The 17050-nt window shown below is 49.7% G+C and overlaps 1 protein-coding gene across 1 annotated transcript; it reads right to left on the bottom strand.

The window, feature by feature from the left end:
* Positions 1-3686: 3686 nt before the first annotated feature.
* LOC106493637 (adrenodoxin-like) lies at positions 3687-11541 on the bottom strand. The gene is made up of 4 exons (XM_013953721.2): positions 11363-11541; positions 5353-5477; positions 4667-4796; positions 3687-4420 (listed from the first exon to the last, which is right to left on the bottom strand). The coding sequence occupies exons 1-4, from the start codon at positions 11539-11541 to the stop codon at positions 4300-4302; spliced, it is 555 nt and encodes a 184-aa protein (XP_013809175.2). The 3' UTR covers positions 3687-4299.
* Between the last annotated feature and the right edge of the window lie 5509 nt (positions 11542-17050).

Raw genomic sequence — 17050 nt, 5'->3', positions numbered from 1 at the left:
CTCGGCCCAGTGCTAAATGCTACCAGTAAGGTTGACAGAGCCAGAAACTTTGCACTCACCAAGATTAGCAGCTTTTCTTCTGACTAGGGCAGGTTCAGCTCATCACGTAGCACAACTAAGATGGGCTTGAAGAGACCTTCATCTGCTCTCAACAAGTCAGAAATATCTGAGATGGTTCTTATCACATGAGGAGGAAAAAAAACGAACACCAGCTGCCAGGTCTCCCAAACAGCAAGCACTTGCTGCCTCACAGCTGTGGCCGACCACAACAAGAGACACCTTGCTTGGGGTCTTGGATGAAAACTTACTACAGGCAGCACAGTCCTTCCACTGCCAGTCTCCAGGCGTTGCTCCAGGGAGCTGCAGCCATCTAGCAAAGGGGCCTGGCAGCATCCTCCGCAAGCACATTTGGCTCAGTCACAAAGCCCCCATCCAGCTTAACCTGTGCCTGGTTTCAGTGGATTTCCAGCTTGCTAAGGTCAAGACGTCTGTGGTCACTACAAAAGCCACAGGGCAGCACTTTTGACCTGGGGACGTGGACAACATGCTGATGGGGGGTGGGAGGTGTGTGTGACTCTTTTGCACCAGCTGGCGCTACCTCTAGCCAAAGCACCCTGTTACCATCTATGCCTGCCTGCTCCCCGCACCACAGATGACTGGTGGGTAGCGGCACTGGCTGGCACTAACTCTCCAAAGGTGCTGGTTTAAATAACCCCACAGCACCCGAAAACCAGCAGACACAGGCTGATCTCACATGCAAGTATATCCTTTCTAGTTGTCACTAATGGTCTGGAGTGCCAGAGCCAGGGTGCTGCACAAGACAGAGGGGGACTTGGCCTTCACAGGGACACAGAAATCTTATCTGCCACCTCAGGGCTTAGGTGCTGAGAGCTGCTGCGCTCCTTTTCCATGAGCCCTGGCAATAATGCAACTCTGAAGGTCTAGCTCACTGTAGACCAAGATGTTCCCCACATTTATGCACCCAATCCTACATCTAATAAGTTAGCAGAAGTGTTCCCCTTGCCTCCAAGCTATCAGCATGCATGTAGTAAACTATTCATAACTTTCTTAGGGATAGATCAAGGAATCCTGTGAGCTGTGTCACCATCCAGCACTCTCCAAGTCTAGTTGAGGGGCAAGTAAGTGCATCAATATAATGCCTTGCCTCTATACCCCCAAATCCTGGCTGCAGTCTGCAAGAAACTGTGCCATAAAGACACAAACATCCCAGAGCTCCTGGCTTCTGCTGAGACGATAACTCCAAACTGCTGCTTTTAATCTCAAGAAACTCAAGACCACAAGTATAAACTGGCATCTGGAGAGGCCCAAAATATGAATTTTGCATTAATTCATGTGCAAGCACCCCGCTCTCCTGTCAGTCCCTGATAAGAGACACCCAGCAGTGGGCCGGGGGGGTGCTGAAGCTCACCAGCACTCCCACAGCAAATCGCACTTAGCTTTGCCTTCCCAGTAAATATATATTTGATTCATCTTCTGTCACGTGGTGGGGTCTCTGGACCAACTCTCCTGGGAAGTCCAAGGAACACAATTACAAAACCTTCTAATAAGGGCCCCTTTCCTCGGCAGGAGCAGATGCCATCCTCAGAGCTCACAGTCCCTGCCACTGATCTACACCTGCTGAAAAGCTGATCCATGACACCTTAGGTATCTGCTTGATGCCATTTTTTTCCGTTGCATGCTATATTCCACTGGTACCAAAGGCCCACACCAGTCTCAAACACCCAAGTGAGACATACTGCTCTGAGAGAGGGAGCAGACAGAAGAGTCACCAAGCAATCTTTAAAAAGCTCCACAGCAGCCAGTTTGCTCAGAACAAAGGATACCAAACATGCAGGCACTCGGCTTTCTGCTCCAGAAAGGCCATGTTTTCCATTAACGTACAGCCCTCAAACTTAGACACAAATGGGTTTCCCCTCTCTCTGCCCTTTTCCGGATGAAAAGGAGAGATTTAGTCCAAGTTGGCCTGACACATACTGAAAGCCCAACCTGGTGCCTGGCCGGACACGGTCACTGAGGAAGACATGCTGAGTGGTTGCCCTGCCGGAAGCAAGGAGCCTTCTTGACCTGCTCCCAGTATAGATCAAGCCCAGCCAAGCCCAGCTCATTTGCTTTGAGGCAGCAATGATTCATGTACTGCAGCCCCTTCTTGCTTCTGCCTGTGTGTGCTTTGCTCCCTTATCCTGCAGGCTGACAGAAACCATGATGGACATGCTCGGGGCAGCGATATTTATTTATTGCTACTGTCTTAACCTCATTTCTGACTGCCCAGCAGAGTCAGGAGAGCCATGATGTACTCAGAAAGGATCCCCCCTGCCCTCTGCAAGTAGCAATTTTGTGCAGCCTCCTCTGCTACCTCATGTCACCTGGCGGGACGGACCTGCCACAGAGTGGTGCAGGCTATTTTTGCTACCTGGGTATCAAAGGAAACAGCTCACCCTAGGAACTTATTCTTTGAAAAGCAGCCATTCTCTGAGGAAGAATGTGACAGTCACACAAGCCTTTCAGCCACAGCTGTTACCCCACTTGTCATCCCACCAGGACATGCCTTCATGCCTGCATGCAAAGAACTGACATCTTTCAGCAGCAGCCTGTGGTCCAGGTTTGACCTCAGGAGCAGGAGAGGGCTGAGAGTGGCACTGCAGAGCCCTGGCTGATCCCTGCTTTGCAAGAGAATTTTGGCAGCGTGAGGAGCAGGGAGAGACATGAAGAAGCACTGAAGCTGGTGGATTTACTGCTCTTATTTACCCCTTCTGCAGCCTACGGTAAATCCCAAATCCTCATTTTATTCTTTTTGCTTTATTATAGTAAACATGGGGCAAGTTAGACAGAAGGAGGCTGAATCATGAATGCAAGGAAATTCAAGTTCAGGTCGCATCCCCTTCCTTTCTGCCTGCTCTGTGTTCAAGGAGCTGCTGATGGGCAGAGAGCTCCACCTCGTGTCTAACCGAAGCCCTCAGGAACTGCTGTTCCTTGGCCCGTGGCGTTTGGGGAAGTCTGGCTCAGCAGTGCTGGTATTTAATGCTAGTGACTAGAGATCTGTGAGCCTGGAGGCGATCTGGCTTTGCTGAATTTTGTCAGGTGGATCCTGGCTTCCAAGCCCAACACAAACATATTTCAAATCTAGACGGTACGGGGGGGGAAAACTCCAGAAGAAGCCAGAGCTACGAGCTGGTCCCAGACAAAATCGTTTAACATAATTGGATGGATCCTGATTTTTAAAAGGTCCTTTCCACTTTGCACCAGGATGCTTAGTGTCTCAGTGAACTTTTTAAATGCCATCTGTTTAATGTACTAATGTTAAAAATGTAAAAATGTAAAAAAGTGTGGGTCCATCCTGGCCTGCAGTCCCTCAGGGCATCCCCACCCCGAGCGTGGGTTATAACTAGATCTACACTGCTCTGAAAGTTTTCCGTGCAGGATCCAGTTTGGAAACTTGTTTACAGACCATAGGTTCTCTATATGACTCAGATGACGTTTGAAATATTCACTCAAGCACAGGGGAAAAAAAAAATGAGTCAGGTAAACTAGGGCAACAGAATATTATACATAAAATTACATCACTCTCCTCCTATTGTAACCAGGCCTATGTTGCCAAGAAAGTGCATCTCATAGGTCTAAAAACCTGATTATTAGAATTTTATTAGACATAGATGGTACTACAGAAATGAGAAAATTTGAGATTTGGAGACAATAGCAAATCATGGCACATAATTCAGTGACATAATATCTCACATTCATGGAAAGTGGTTCCCTCCTACAGGAAACATCAGCTTTTAAATGGTTATCAGTATATTCTTGCTGCCCAAACTAAGCCCATGTCATCAAGCCAGTGCTGATACACAGTCACGTATTTGGGACAGCCACCTCTTCCCACACCTTAAATTGGGGGGGAAAAAAAAAATCTCTCTGCAGCTGAATAGCCAAGCCCAGCAAAATTCCCAGCAATTACTTAGAATAGCACATCCTTAATTTTAAAGGGAGAGAGTGAATCACACACAGCACAGATGTTTACTGTCACCCACCCAGGAAAATGTAAAGCCATATGCTTTAGTCCAATTGCATTCAGCAGAGCACTTAAGCACTTACTTAACTTAAAGCATGTACTGAAGACCCTAATATTAAGCTTGTTTAAATAAGAGATTTGCTGAACAGTCACACATGCTGAATCAGACCTCCATTGTCTACTGCAAGCTAGGCACAAAGCTGGAGCTAACCAAAAGCAAAGTGCCACCACCGCACCGAAAAGAAGGGAGTGGGTTGTGCAGGATTTGTTTCTGGTTACTGTTTGCTTTGTTTCCCGACTTCCAGCTGCCTCCTGACGTCAGATACCTCCGTTGGGACCTGCACTGTCAGACCATCCATCGACTTCTTAATGCACACCTGGCAGCCAAGGCGAGATCTGAGAAGAAAACAACATTAAGTGAGGTTCATCCATTCCCACAGAAAAGGCAGAAATTCCCCACTCACCCTGGCAATGTCTGATCCAGTCTGGGTTTTCCCTAATGCTCCTATTAAAGGTAAGAGGCTGTGTCCCAAAACCAAGCCATCCTAAAGGCACAATTATAATACGAATAACTCCTGTTCTCTCCTAAATCTATCATCTCAGAGGCTTTGAGTATCTACCACAATCAGCAGGAGCACTTACGTCTCAGTGAGTCCATAAGCCAAGTCCAGCATGTCCATCTCTTCATCTGAGATGGCATCCAGCTTTTGGAAGATGTCCCTCTCAAAAATTAGGTGACAGGTGGAGCAGGCTAATGTCCCTTCACATGCACCTAGAGGAGAAGTAAGTGGGTAACAGCACATCAGAGAAAACAAGAAGGTGAGGGAGATCATCTTTGGGAAGTGAGCAAATAGCTTGTCTGACAGATAAACAGCATGTTGGAAAAGACTTCAGAAGACACAATAGATGGATACGGACTTCAGCCTGCTTCCTCTCCATGAGGATCCCAATCACCTTTCAATTTAGTACTTCAACTCTGACCAAATAAAAGTATTGACACAGGCCACTGGAGTCCCAGCAGTGATGGAGTGGCAGTCACACTGCTAGGTCAGTGTGGTAAGCCAGCTCAGCAAGGATTTGTTGAGGAAGAGAAGCTTGCCAGCAAGTAGATCAGCTAAGGGCTACAAGTTCAGCAAGTCAAGGAAAGCTGACTGACTGAAGAGCAAAAGTGCTGATGACCAGATCAGAAAGTGAAGTATTTGCATCCTCCCTACGCTCTGTGGTCACCAGAACACAGCAGCATGTGTATACTTGCAGTGTTCCCAGGTACCTACTGGTCACTCAGCACACACAACCCAAAAGACCACATAACCTTGTGTAACACCTACCAAATCCGTCAATGGCCAAGTTTTGATTGACAACCACTTCCAGCAAAGTCTCTCCTTCTTTGGCTATAGCGGTGAGTTTCTCTCCATCCTGGTTTATAAAATGCACCATCACCTGGTCTGTAGAGCTGTAAGACAAGTTTCCAAAGATTCAGGTATCAGTTCTCAGAGGAGATGAGCAAACTAGAGCTGTTCAAATCCGAACTGACCCAAAACATTTCCCCCTTTATGAAACTTTTCTTGGAATGAGTGTTTGGCTATGAGTAGACAAGTGCAGAAGCTCTGCAACTGCTGCCTCTGCTTGCCCCGGCTGGTGGTGGGAGCGTTTGCAGGCAGGTTTTTGTCATTCACATTTTTGTGTCCTCCTCCCTTCCCAAGGGGATTATTTGTTGACTGCTCCTTTTCCACTCTTCTCTATCATGAAATGTTCACACCTTCCCTGTCCTCAATCACTGGGAGCCTTGCTGTGATAAGAGACACACTCAGTCCCAGCTTGTGAGGCAACACCTCTGAAGAAACTCTTCCGAGATTACATGATCCTTGCTCAAGAGAAATTGCTGGTTATATTGACAGCCTAAGGGATTTAATCTGGTAATGAGCTACAGAACAAGGCCATCAGCATCTCTCATTGCTGCTTTGTGGAAACCACATCTACAAAATCGAGGATACACAGCATCCACTTCATCTCCTCCAGACCAGGCCCTCTCCACCAACATGGACAAGATGCCCACCATGAAGAGCAATATGTCAGGGATTTCTCACCAAGAAGGCATATTCTGAGGCCCTTTGATTTATTTGCTATGGGAAGCACTAAGCAACCAAAGAGTGACCTCCCTTAGTGTACGTACCAAGTGGTCACTTAGAAGCAGCAGGTCCCAGATACCCAAATCCCACTGGTGGTGTTGACACAGGGAAGCACCCTGAATGCAGAAAGCATTTTGCCCAGAACCTCTCAATGTGGCACTGCCCATTTGCCCACTGTCTCAAAGCCCAGGACTTTCTCCAGGTCATGGAGGCTGGGTTCATCCTTTCTTGTAAATCCAACAATGCAGACAGCTCTCCCGCTTCTCTAGAAAGAGCCATCCCCATCTCTCACAGCCCTGATAAGCTCCTGAGCACTGGAAGTGTTGGTGCTGCCCCGTGGCCTTGCTGTTGTCATTTCTGGCATAAGAAGAAAGATCCACAGCCTTGAAAATAGAATGTGTTTCGCAGTGAGAACTGGCCAAGTTCACAATCCCCTCTTTTCCCAATTACACAAGGCTGAATGAAGCAGCACCCGCTTCTTGCAATGAAAGCATTCTTCTGCAGGGTATAAAAAGACTGTTAATGCCATATTCCTGGAAGCCCCAGGGCCAGAGAAATACATAGCGAGAGCGACTTGGAGGTTCTGAGAATTTCTAATATTATCTGCTGACTTCTTGAAAAATATTTGCAACACACTTTCTGAATATAAACTGTCACAGCCAGAGTCACAATTACAGCAAACCCTCTGACCTTTCCCCACTCCGGCAGAGGAGCAGTGCCCACACGATCACGTCTACCCTCCTCCATGCCAGGCGCTTGCTTGGAAAGTCACAGGGCCTGGGAGGAGGAATTGGCTAAACATGAATTGTCCCTGGAACAGCAAAAGCAGCAGCTGAAAGGCCTTATCCTAACTAACTGCTCGTCCCTCTCTGCTATGTGGCGGATGTATATGAAGCATGTGGCAATCTCTACTGATTTCCTTTTAATGTTGAGCACAAAAGTACATAAGGATCAAGTTTAAGAAACTTCCTTTACCTCTCCAAACTCACAAGAGCCAAAGTTGGGGCACATGGGATGTATCCAGGTGAATAGGAGACAGGGGGGAGAAAAAAAAATCTGTAAAAATATGATGGAGAAAGAAGCAAAAATGTTTCCTGCTTTAAAGTTTGCCAGTCTGTTCATCCCTCTTCCCAGAAGTCAGAATCACCATCTAGATCTGATCACATTTGCATTCTGACAAAATCATAATTGCTGTACATCTCTAAGTGACTAAGGATGCTATTTTTTTGAAGCTTTGTCTTATTTCACCAGCAAGCCTTCATGACCAGAAATTTCCAAATAATTATCATCTGTTGAAAAGCCGATCCCTATGTTCCATCTACACTTGGAAGCGGAGAGAAGATTTAAACAGTATTTTTGCCTTCTCTGATCTTTTTTTTTTTTTTTTTCGGCTATGGCTTGATTCAGCCAGCAGCAGTGAACCAGAGCAGCGGCTGTACCTTCACACGTGGCGGCCAGCTTCCTGTTTTCCAGGAAGCTTCAGTCAGAAAACAATGCCTGGACCATTTCTCTACAGCACGGTCCCCTGGTTATGGGAACAGCTGTGAAGTCAGCAGCAAGACCATGCTGCAGAGGGAGCAGCTTCCCACACGTGGCATGCAAAGAGCACACCACAGTCGCACAGGTCCAAGCGGACCACCCCATTTCACAAAGCACACTCTGCCAAAGAGCATCTTCCAAGACATTTCGGTTTCCCTCATGGTGAGACCCACAGACATTTCTCTGTAAATAAGCAATTCAAGAGGATTGTACAAGGCAGCCGCCTGCAAGCACAGGGAGCAGGACTCAACGTTGTGCCCGAGGCCCCCAGAAATTCGGCCATCATCAGGACCAGGAGGATCTCCGCACAGGGCTCCCATGGACGCTCAGGGAATCCAGTCCCATGGTTTCTCACAGACATAGCCCTGCTTCAGCTGCTATCGCAGGTGAAACAAGTCCTGAAACAGCGGAGTTGCAGCCTGAGATGGCACGCAGGGTATTAGGTTAGATACAAGGACGCACAGATGCTATTGCCGCGTGCCTTCGGAGAAGCCTGCGTGCAGCACTTCACCCTCGAGAGAGCGGGGATGATGCCAGGCGCTCCGAGACCGTTACATAGAAAGCACTGCTAAGTAGCTTCTCTGCTGTCTGCAGGGGAAACCTAAGCTGTCTGTGTTCTTTACAGGTGCCTCTGCTGGCGGCATAAACCCAGCCCGCGTACTCCCCGTTTTCACTGTCCCAGTCAGGCACCTCCCGCAGACCCGCTAGCGCGTGGCCTAGTTGTCTCTGTACCCCCCAAATCGGTGCCACGCTCGTGTCCTCTCTAGAGGCCTCCCGCCTTGGGATCCCAAGGCTGCAGGAGCGCCTGGAAAGCAAATCCATGCTTTTTGTTTTCTATTTGCTTTTTGGTTTTATTCAAAGTTGATTTGCTCATCAGTATTTTTGAAACTACGGAAAAATTACTTTCACATTTTGTTAAAAAAAAGAATTTTGAACAAAGCTTTTTAAAACAAAGCAAAATTAAATCTCAGCAATTTTGAGACGTTTAGGCTGAATGATTTTGTAATGCATTAATGTCAGAGGATGATTACTCGAAAAGATCTTACTTCGGAAAGATCTTAATTTCACGTGACAAGCTCAGCCCCACAAACTCAATGCATACCAACTGATTAGTCCCTTCTAAAAATCCCAACCTTTCTGTGACACAGGGAGCTAGTGAAGGGGGTTTCAGGAAGGTTGCTCTTCTCCCTCTCAATGTTTTTGCCTAAAAGATACTTTCCAAGGACATATGAAACAGCGAGGTGCCTACAAGTACTGGCAGAGATAACTTCATCAGCAGCAAACCAATTAGAAAGGAAACCAATTGATAACAGCTCTTCATAAATCCCATTAAACAGGCTTATCAGTATAACTTTTCTCTAAGGTCAGATAGCAAAATGGTCTATTGTGTTTTCTGTGCTGTTGGCTGGGCTCTTTTTCTTGACACACCATAATCTCCACTAGCAGACTACAGTTTGACCCGGATCGTATTTGGTAGATCTACTAATTCCCTTTATTTTGCGCAGAGAAATGCAGTCTCCTTCCAAATAATCCCTAAGGACCAGACAGAGGAAAGACTGGCGGGGAGAGCTGTGGTGGATCTTGTTTCTGCAGTGCCTGCTACAGAAATACAAATGAACAGTCTCTGTGTCAGCAGCCTCCCCGTCAGCCTCCTCCTTCCCTGCAGGTATCGCAGCACCATCCCCCCCTCTCTCCACTCACCTCCACAATGTTTCTGTGCAGTTCCCTAGGGATTATACTGTCACCATGAGCAAATTCGCCAGAGTCTAACCCTACCCGCATCCAGAAAATCCTATAATGACTACACAGAACCGGGCTTTTTGCCTCCATCCAGTTCCTATTCTGTTTTTAAATGCATTTGATGCTAATGAAATTCCCTTTGATAGTCCACACTCCTTTGCTCCTCACTTTCATGCCACCCACTCTGGCATATTTACTCAGCTGAGTGGAGCACAGCCTGCTCCTTGGAGGACCTGTGTCTGTACAGAAGTCGGGTTGGACTCTTTACCCCCATCCATCGGCTGCTGTGCTGAGCGTTACGGCATGCCGCTGCGGGTCGCACCAAAGGCCCAGCCTGCCCACCACCCTGTCTCCATCAGAGGGCAGGAGCACGTGTTCAGGGGAACCAGGTGTGAGCAGTTTCCTACTGTACCTTCCCAGGCCCCCAGCTCCCGGTGCGTTCAAAACCAGAGCCACAGGCTGCGTCTGGGTCACCATGTTTTAACAGCCACCTACGACTCTGAGGTAAGGAGGTGAGGCTTAGCTTAGGCTTGCAAACAGTCCAAAGACTTGCGGCAGAATATATCAGCGAAAGCCTCTGAAGCATAGGGAAGAAACTCAGGAAATCATAGGAGCCATCTATGGTAAAAGAGGAGGCTTTTTAACAGCTGAACAGATAACCCCATGCTGAAGGATAGCTAAAGGCAGTGGATATGAGGTCAGCCCTTAAACTGAGCTCGTGTACAGACCAGGGGCTTAGTTTGACGTGCTTTAGTGTCCCAAATAACTCGGATACGTGAGGGTCAGGCTCAGCACGGAGGGGCATGGGACGATGTCAGCTAAGTAGGGGCCTCCGCTGTGCCCCCCGCTTCAGCCCTGCCCGGTGGGCCACCGCCAGCGTTTGCGCTCGTGCAGTCTGGCTCTCTTGGCCTCCTGGGTGAAGCTCTGCCCAGGCGCAGTTCAGGCTCAGGAAAACAAAATCAAGGAGGAGGGTATAGTCATAGTTTCTCAAAACCTACCATACCGTCGAGGACATGGTTTAACAGGGTCCAGGAACAGAAACTTGTAGGTCATGCAGCTTGACCTGCTCTCTCCTATAAGAGCACCCTCCCAGGCCCTTTCACGTGACCACCTGGAGTCCTCCACCCTGGCAGGGCCCAAATGCACTTAAAGGCATTTCTAACCTAAGTTTCTGGCCAATTTCCACAACAGAGTCCAAATCACAAACCCACCCGCTACGGCAAACCGTGCATCCCGTTCCCAGCTAGCCGCCTCAGCCAAGCCCAGCACAGGTCACAGGAGCCAGGTGGGACACAGCTGCAGCCCCCAGCACCTCCCTCCTGGAGGTGCAGCCCGCACCCCGAGGCAGAGCCCCGGAGCCACCTTTTCCCTCTCCCTGGCAGGCAGGGTGTGCCGGCAGGCGGGGGAGCTTGCAGCGCAGCTTCTTGTGAATTAAAGAGGGGATTTTTCTCCCTGGGGCTGCTGGCCACATTGGCTCCCTGCTCTGCCTTCACAGCAGCGGGGACGTGAAACCTGCAGAAACCTGTGCCGTCCCCAGACTGGCCCAACGGCCATCCAGCTGAGCCCTTCCCCACAGCAGGAACACAGCGGATCATCGGCCCAGCTGACTGGCGGGCCTTGCCAGCCATCCCATCCCTCGCAGGCAGGTGACTGGGCCCCTCCAGGCCATGGGCTCACGTGCTGCGCAGTCATCTTCGTGCTCCCCTGCCCATGGCCTCCTTGCTCCCCTCACAGACCAGCTCCCATCGCCTTCCTCCTTGCCCTTCGCAGCTGCTGATCCTGCTCTGCCCCATCCACCGCCTCCTGACAGCTCAGGTCCTGCACCTGGCCCTCTCCTCCTGCTTCCGCAGGGCAAGGCAGAGGTGGGTGACCGTCCTTCCTGAAAAGGCCCTTCCAGACGTGGTGAGGCGGAGTTCAGCTTTTTACTCACCTCGATCCCCCGGGAGCATCCTGGAGCCTTTTTGAGGAGCTGAAGCCTCTTTCTGACCTCTGCTTAGCCAGCGTGTGATTCTGCTCAGCCACCCTGCGGGGATAAATAAAGCGAGTTCTGCTCACGTTCAGTCCATTTAGCAAGGGTCGCATGAGCCCCGAGATGCCCTGAGCTATCATGCCAGCTAAGTCTTGCTTCGTGCCTCCTGGGTTGTCTTTGCAAGGCCGGCCAGAGTCAGAGTTATAAGTACAGCTGAGGGGAAAAAAAAATCGAGGACAACCTCCCAGGGGTGGAGGGAGGGAGGGAAGGACGGAGGGAGGGATCGTGCTGGATCTCGCTGCAGCGCAGCCCACGTGGGTGTACTGGGCCATAGGAGTTGGGAGAAGTGTGGTAATGAGCATCATCTCCACAAACCTGTCCCTGGCAAGACTCACCTCATTTTTTCCCTACACATTGCCCCTCTAGAAACTAGACTAAGCTAGACCTAAAGCCAATTTCAGGAACAATATCCATTGTAACATCTAATTGCACAGGGACTGCAAACTCCGCGTTGGACAAGCAGAGTGGTGGGGGCAGCAAGTGCTTGGACACTGCTGCCTCAGGAGGGGGGGTGCAGCACTTAGAGTAGTGTGGTGAGAGCGGGACGCCTGGGTTCTGCTCTTGACACGGAGGTTGTCCAGTCCCGTTCCCATGAGCCCCGATGCTGCAGGTTCCCGGCTGTAAAATGGGAACATTCACTTACTTTGCAGGATGGTGGAGAGAACGAGCCACAGTTTGTTTATTGGTTAAGTTTTCTCACAGAATCACAGAATGGTTGAGGTTGGAAGGGACCTCTGGAGATCATCTAGTCCAACCCCCTGCTCAAGCAGGGTCACCTAGAGCACATTGCACAAGATCGCGTCCGGGCAGGTTTTGGATATCTCCAGAGAAGCTATTCAGAGAAGATATGGAGGTGAGACTGACTGACCTGTAGTTTCCTGGGTCCTACAGGCCAGTCAGCCTCACCTCCATTCCTGGAAAGGTGATGGAACAGCTCATCCTGGACGTCATCTCTAAGCATGTGGAGGAAAAGAAGGTGATCAGGAGAAGTCAGCATGGATTCACCAAGGGGAAATCGTGCTTAACCAATCTGATAGTCGAAAAGTGCAACAGAGGCATAAATAAATATAATTCATTTCATGTTAATTGATATTCAATGTTAGTGAGATTTCCAGAGAAGAAAACTCCTTAGTTTATTCCCAGAAGCAGTGACACTAATTTAGTCTATCCTCCTCTCCAGAGCAAATCAATTCGCTCCTAATGCAGGAGGCTCCATTGCTACAACAGAGGAGACAGTTTCAATCCATTTTTTGGTGAAGTTTAAGAATAGCACACATCTCAGGAGTCCGAACTGTCCCCCAATAACAAATTAACAGTTTACTGTTTGATAGGATGCTTGTTTTAATCAATTGTTTTGATGCCTAGAGATGGCAAAAAAAAGCTGCCTTCTGCCAAGAAGCGCTTGCAGGCCATCCCTGGGAGCAGCAGGGCAGGGGCCGATATTAATAGCCGGTATAAGCAATAACCTTTGGAGCTGGATGCTTCAATCAGCCCCTACAAGGGAGAGAAATTGCAGTGCAAGAATGAGATCTTGCTGGAAAATATTCCTCTCTCCACACACACACACTCCCTCTGAACCCACAGTTTTGGAGATAACTGGGAAGTTTTGACTTTTCACTCTGAAAAATTTTCTACCCAAAGCTTTCAGGTTGGGAGAGGATGGTTAAACTGAGAAAAACATCAAAGACATTAGGAAAGCAAGTATTTTCCATAAAAGGGGGGGAGGGCAGGGGAGAGAATCTCAGTTTTCTGTCCAATAAAGTTTTAAAGGGAAATGTCTAAGCTTTCAAACACACCACCAAAATGATTAAAAGTGGAGAGAAAAATCACAGGGAATAACATGAAGGATTTAAAAAAAAAAAAATTTTTTCTTGAGGGGAAACCCAGTTTCTAAAATCACCTGCCCGCTTCTCTCTATGCCTGTTGCATCTGGGAGAGCAACGCTGACAGAGGGCTATTTCATTCCTCCCCGCTCCCGTTTTGCTGAGGCAGGCTCAGCAGGACCGTCCCGACGCAAGGCGGCGTGCAAGAGGAACAGGCAGTGCTCTGCTGCGGAGGGATACGATCTGAGATAACATGGAGCACCACAGAAATGTGAAGAGCAGCAAAGCGCTGTCCTCAGCTCCACGGCCAGATTTGCAGGACACCACCAGCCACAGTCTCCACGCGCCTTTTGCCAATTGAGGGGTGGCATTTCCAGCTGGCGTGTGATGGGCATGGCAACCAGCAACCCCAGCCTTGCAGCAGCCATGACGTGCGCCAGCCCCGCTCCTCCACACATGCATGTTATCCTGCTGCAGGATTCGCCCCGCTGGCTCCATCCCGACCAGCAGCTCTGTGAGCACGGGGAGCGTGAGATGAACTGCTGAGTATCACTAGGGTTTTAATGTGGTGTGAATGCCATCTCTGAGCCTAGCAATGGCAAAAAGATGCCTTCTGCCAGGAAGCAGCTGCAGTACATCCCTGGGAGCGATGGGGCAGGGGCACGATGCCAAAGCAAGGAGGCCACATGGTGGGCATGGGTGCATGTCAGACTGCCCAGCCCAGGGTCACTGGGATTTCGCAGAAATTCAATCCGCCAGGCCTGATCAACATAACAATTGCCCATTTCGATTCATTTCTAGAACAGGTTTTGAAAACTCCCCTGCTGACCCCCATTTGCAGGCAGAGGAGAGCTGGCAGCGAGACAAGCGGCTGGATACCTCCGACAGCAGCTCCGGGCAATGTCTCTGCTCTGTGGTCCCTCACGCTCAGGCCAGCTGTCCCAGGTGGTTTGCTCTCATCTACAGGCTGCCCTGAATACTTCAGCCTCAAACCCAAACGCTTGGGTCTCAGCTAAGCCCTCAATTTAAAATAGGTCTGGGCAGCCTCTGCCACTGAGAGACTCTGCCCAGATCACCTTTCACTTTCCAGGCACCGCCAAGGGAAGACGCAGGTGGCCCGGTTCTGTCTCCCAGACATTTACACAAAAGGAAAGCCAGGCTTGCAATGAGAGATGCAGGAAAGGGGCCAGAGCACATCCAAACAAACTACCGAGCGTCTTATCTCTCCAGCAAACCTTGAATTGAGAGATATGCCTGATATATGCGCAGCAGTTCTCATGGCAAGGACGTGCGTGTGTTTGCCTGGCACTGACCCCTCTCCTTGCCTGGAACTCAGAGCACAGCAAGTGACAGGTCAATGCCACCAGATGGGAGAGGGGCCAACACTGCGAGGAACATTGGGGCCAAGATCATCACACACAAACCCAAGGGGAGTCAGGAGTGTGAAGGGGGCAACTGTCCACTGGCTAAACCAGGAGCAGCCCCCCTGGGGGCCCCATACCGGCTGCCAAGAGCCTGTTTTAAGGTCTTTGAAACAGGACAAAGGAACAAAGCAAGGCCTGCTTCTCTCTCCTCTGCCCCTACCTAGCAGCCAGCCTAGAAGTAAAATGCAGCCTTTCCCAAGCAAGCCCCTGTTCATTTAGCCCAGGGCACAAATAGAAAGCCTTGCAAGCCCCCCACCCTCAATAAACCAAAAATAACCCTCAAACCAACCAAACAAAAAACCTTGTGCCTTGATGAAGCCCCTCAAAAAATTGCTTTGGAGGTCAGCACATGCTTCAAGGGTAAGACGGGCACAGTGGAAGTGAATCCTAAGCTCTGCTTCACAGAAATTTGGCAGGAGCCAGATGTTCACCAGGGCATGCACACCCCCCTTGCTCGCCAGCAGGTCACATTCTGCCCCGATGCAACGGCTGCGCCTACGCGCCCGGCGTCGTCTCAGTGCACGCTAGAAGGAAGTGGTTTTCTAGCCCGAAATACATTGCCCAATCTCTTCTGCGCTGCAGAGGACAATCTCCCCCTCCTCACTCAGCCTGGGGACTCTCACCCAGATGTTCGCAACAGGCTGCAAGATGCTGTTAACTCCACCCCATCCCTGATATCCGTGTAAGAAGTAATCAGATTGAATGCAGCACTTCTCTGATCCAAAAAGAAATTACTCAACAGCATTGCAGCCTCCAGAGCCGGAAGCACACTCAGACTTCCTGGATACCAGACTCAGCTCCGCTGGCCACCATTCGCGTTTCAGTCCTTCTATGGGCATGTTCAGCAAACACATAGGCATAATCAGCACACGGCAGCCTTGCATCGGTTCCTTCAGACACAGGACGCCCTGTGCAAACAGCTCTAACCAGAAGAGCTCTTCTGCTAACCTTGTGGCTTCCAAGAGACCCTGGAGAGAAGGTTTAAAAATTATTGTATTAGCCTACTGCCTCTCCGAAGGCACATGAAAATCCTGGTTTAATCATGTAGTTATTAATATACACATTAATACAGTTTTAGTGATGCTGTGGTTCTGGGTTTGTGAGAGTTACTCTGCCACCACTTGAATCAGCATTTGCTAAAACCCCACGTGCTCAGCAGTGCAACTCCCAAAGGAAAAACACCCAGAGGAGAGCGAGGGGCATTGAGCAAGCAGCTCCTCGACGTCAGCTGTGACACAGCTGAAGACTAGCTCTGTCTCCCAGCACAGAAGCAGCTCTGTCACTAGCTGGAGCAAGTAAGGCTGGTCCATGCTCTCCTCCAGATCAGTGTGAGGGCAGGCGGTCTGGGTGTGAGAGGGCAGAAGAAGGGAGAAAGGATTCCTGGTTGGCCTCCAAGGGTGAGGGGAAATAGATAAAACATGCACCTAAGACAAAGAAGTGCTCTTGCCAGAGTTCGGCAGAGCGGCACAAGCGTCGCCGCTGCCAAGAGGTAGCCAGACAAGTCTGTGCTGTCACTGAGGATGAAGTCTCAGGAGCTTTAATCAGTGGCAGACACACAGACCCAGGCATAACCAGGGCTGCCAGAGCCTAGCCTTCCTTCTTAAACAGCAAAAATGTCCCGTCCCTGACCTCCTCCCGAGCCCATCTCCTCATCCAGCACAAATATCCCTATAACTTGATAGAAGCTGCTTACATACATAAAATTAAAGTCACTGAACAAAATTCCCATCCCCATCATCCCCTTGAAAATCCATTAACCACCCTTTCCTGTTACAGGACAAGCTGCTAAGACAAGCAGATAGGACACGCTGCGCTCAGGAAAGCCAGGCTGATGCAGCCCAGCCCACCAGTTACTGCTGCCTCCCAGCCCGCAGGGGCAGGCACAGGGGCTGCCCAAAACGGCGTGCTGAGCCCGAGCCTCCAGACAAGGTGCGTGCTCCAGTCTCTGGCACTGACTGGTCACAGCTGGAGAGCTGGGGAGAAGGTTTGAAACACTGTGCTTCAGTTCCCACATCTGTCAGACAAGACGACCATTTGCTTCCTCTGACCTTTCTCTAAATGCTTAGCAGCCTCCTAAGAGGCTACGAACAAAAGGGCCAAATTTTCAGCACTAGAAGCAAGAGGGCAGTAAAGCCATCATCAGAGATGAGCTAACCCCGCAGCAAGGAAACAAACGAATTCATAACAGGGCTTCTGCCAGCAGCTACCCCAGCACCTGGTGATGTAGCTGCTGCCTGGCTGGGTGAAGGCCACCACAAAGTTACAGTGCCCTCGCCACGTCCTTCACTCACAGCAGCAGATGCTTCTCCTTCAGTCAGTCAAGGATGCTTTGAAGATGGATG

The sequence above is a fragment of the Apteryx mantelli genome, chromosome 13, assembly GCF_036417845.1.
Source record: "Apteryx mantelli isolate bAptMan1 chromosome 13, bAptMan1.hap1, whole genome shotgun sequence".
NCBI classification, from domain to species: domain Eukaryota; kingdom Metazoa; phylum Chordata; class Aves; order Apterygiformes; family Apterygidae; genus Apteryx; species Apteryx mantelli.
This window is presented reverse-complemented; position numbering and strand designations above follow the sequence as displayed.

What these genes read in the sequence shown, in the direction of transcription:
- LOC106493637 (XM_013953721.2), bottom strand. Translation starts at nt 11,541, where the DNA reads ATGATAGCTCAGGGCATCTCGGGGCTCATGCGACCCTTGCTAAATGGA. An exon ending in CTTGGCCATTGACGGATTTG is followed by an intron (nt 4,797 to 5,352) that starts GTAGGTGTTACA and finishes CTTCTCCTCTAG; the next exon opens with GTGCATGTGAAGGGACATTA. An exon ending in GCTTATGGACTCACTGAGAC is followed by an intron (nt 4,421 to 4,666) that starts GTAAGTGCTCCT and finishes TTTTCTTCTCAG; the next exon opens with ATCTCGCCTTGGCTGCCAGG.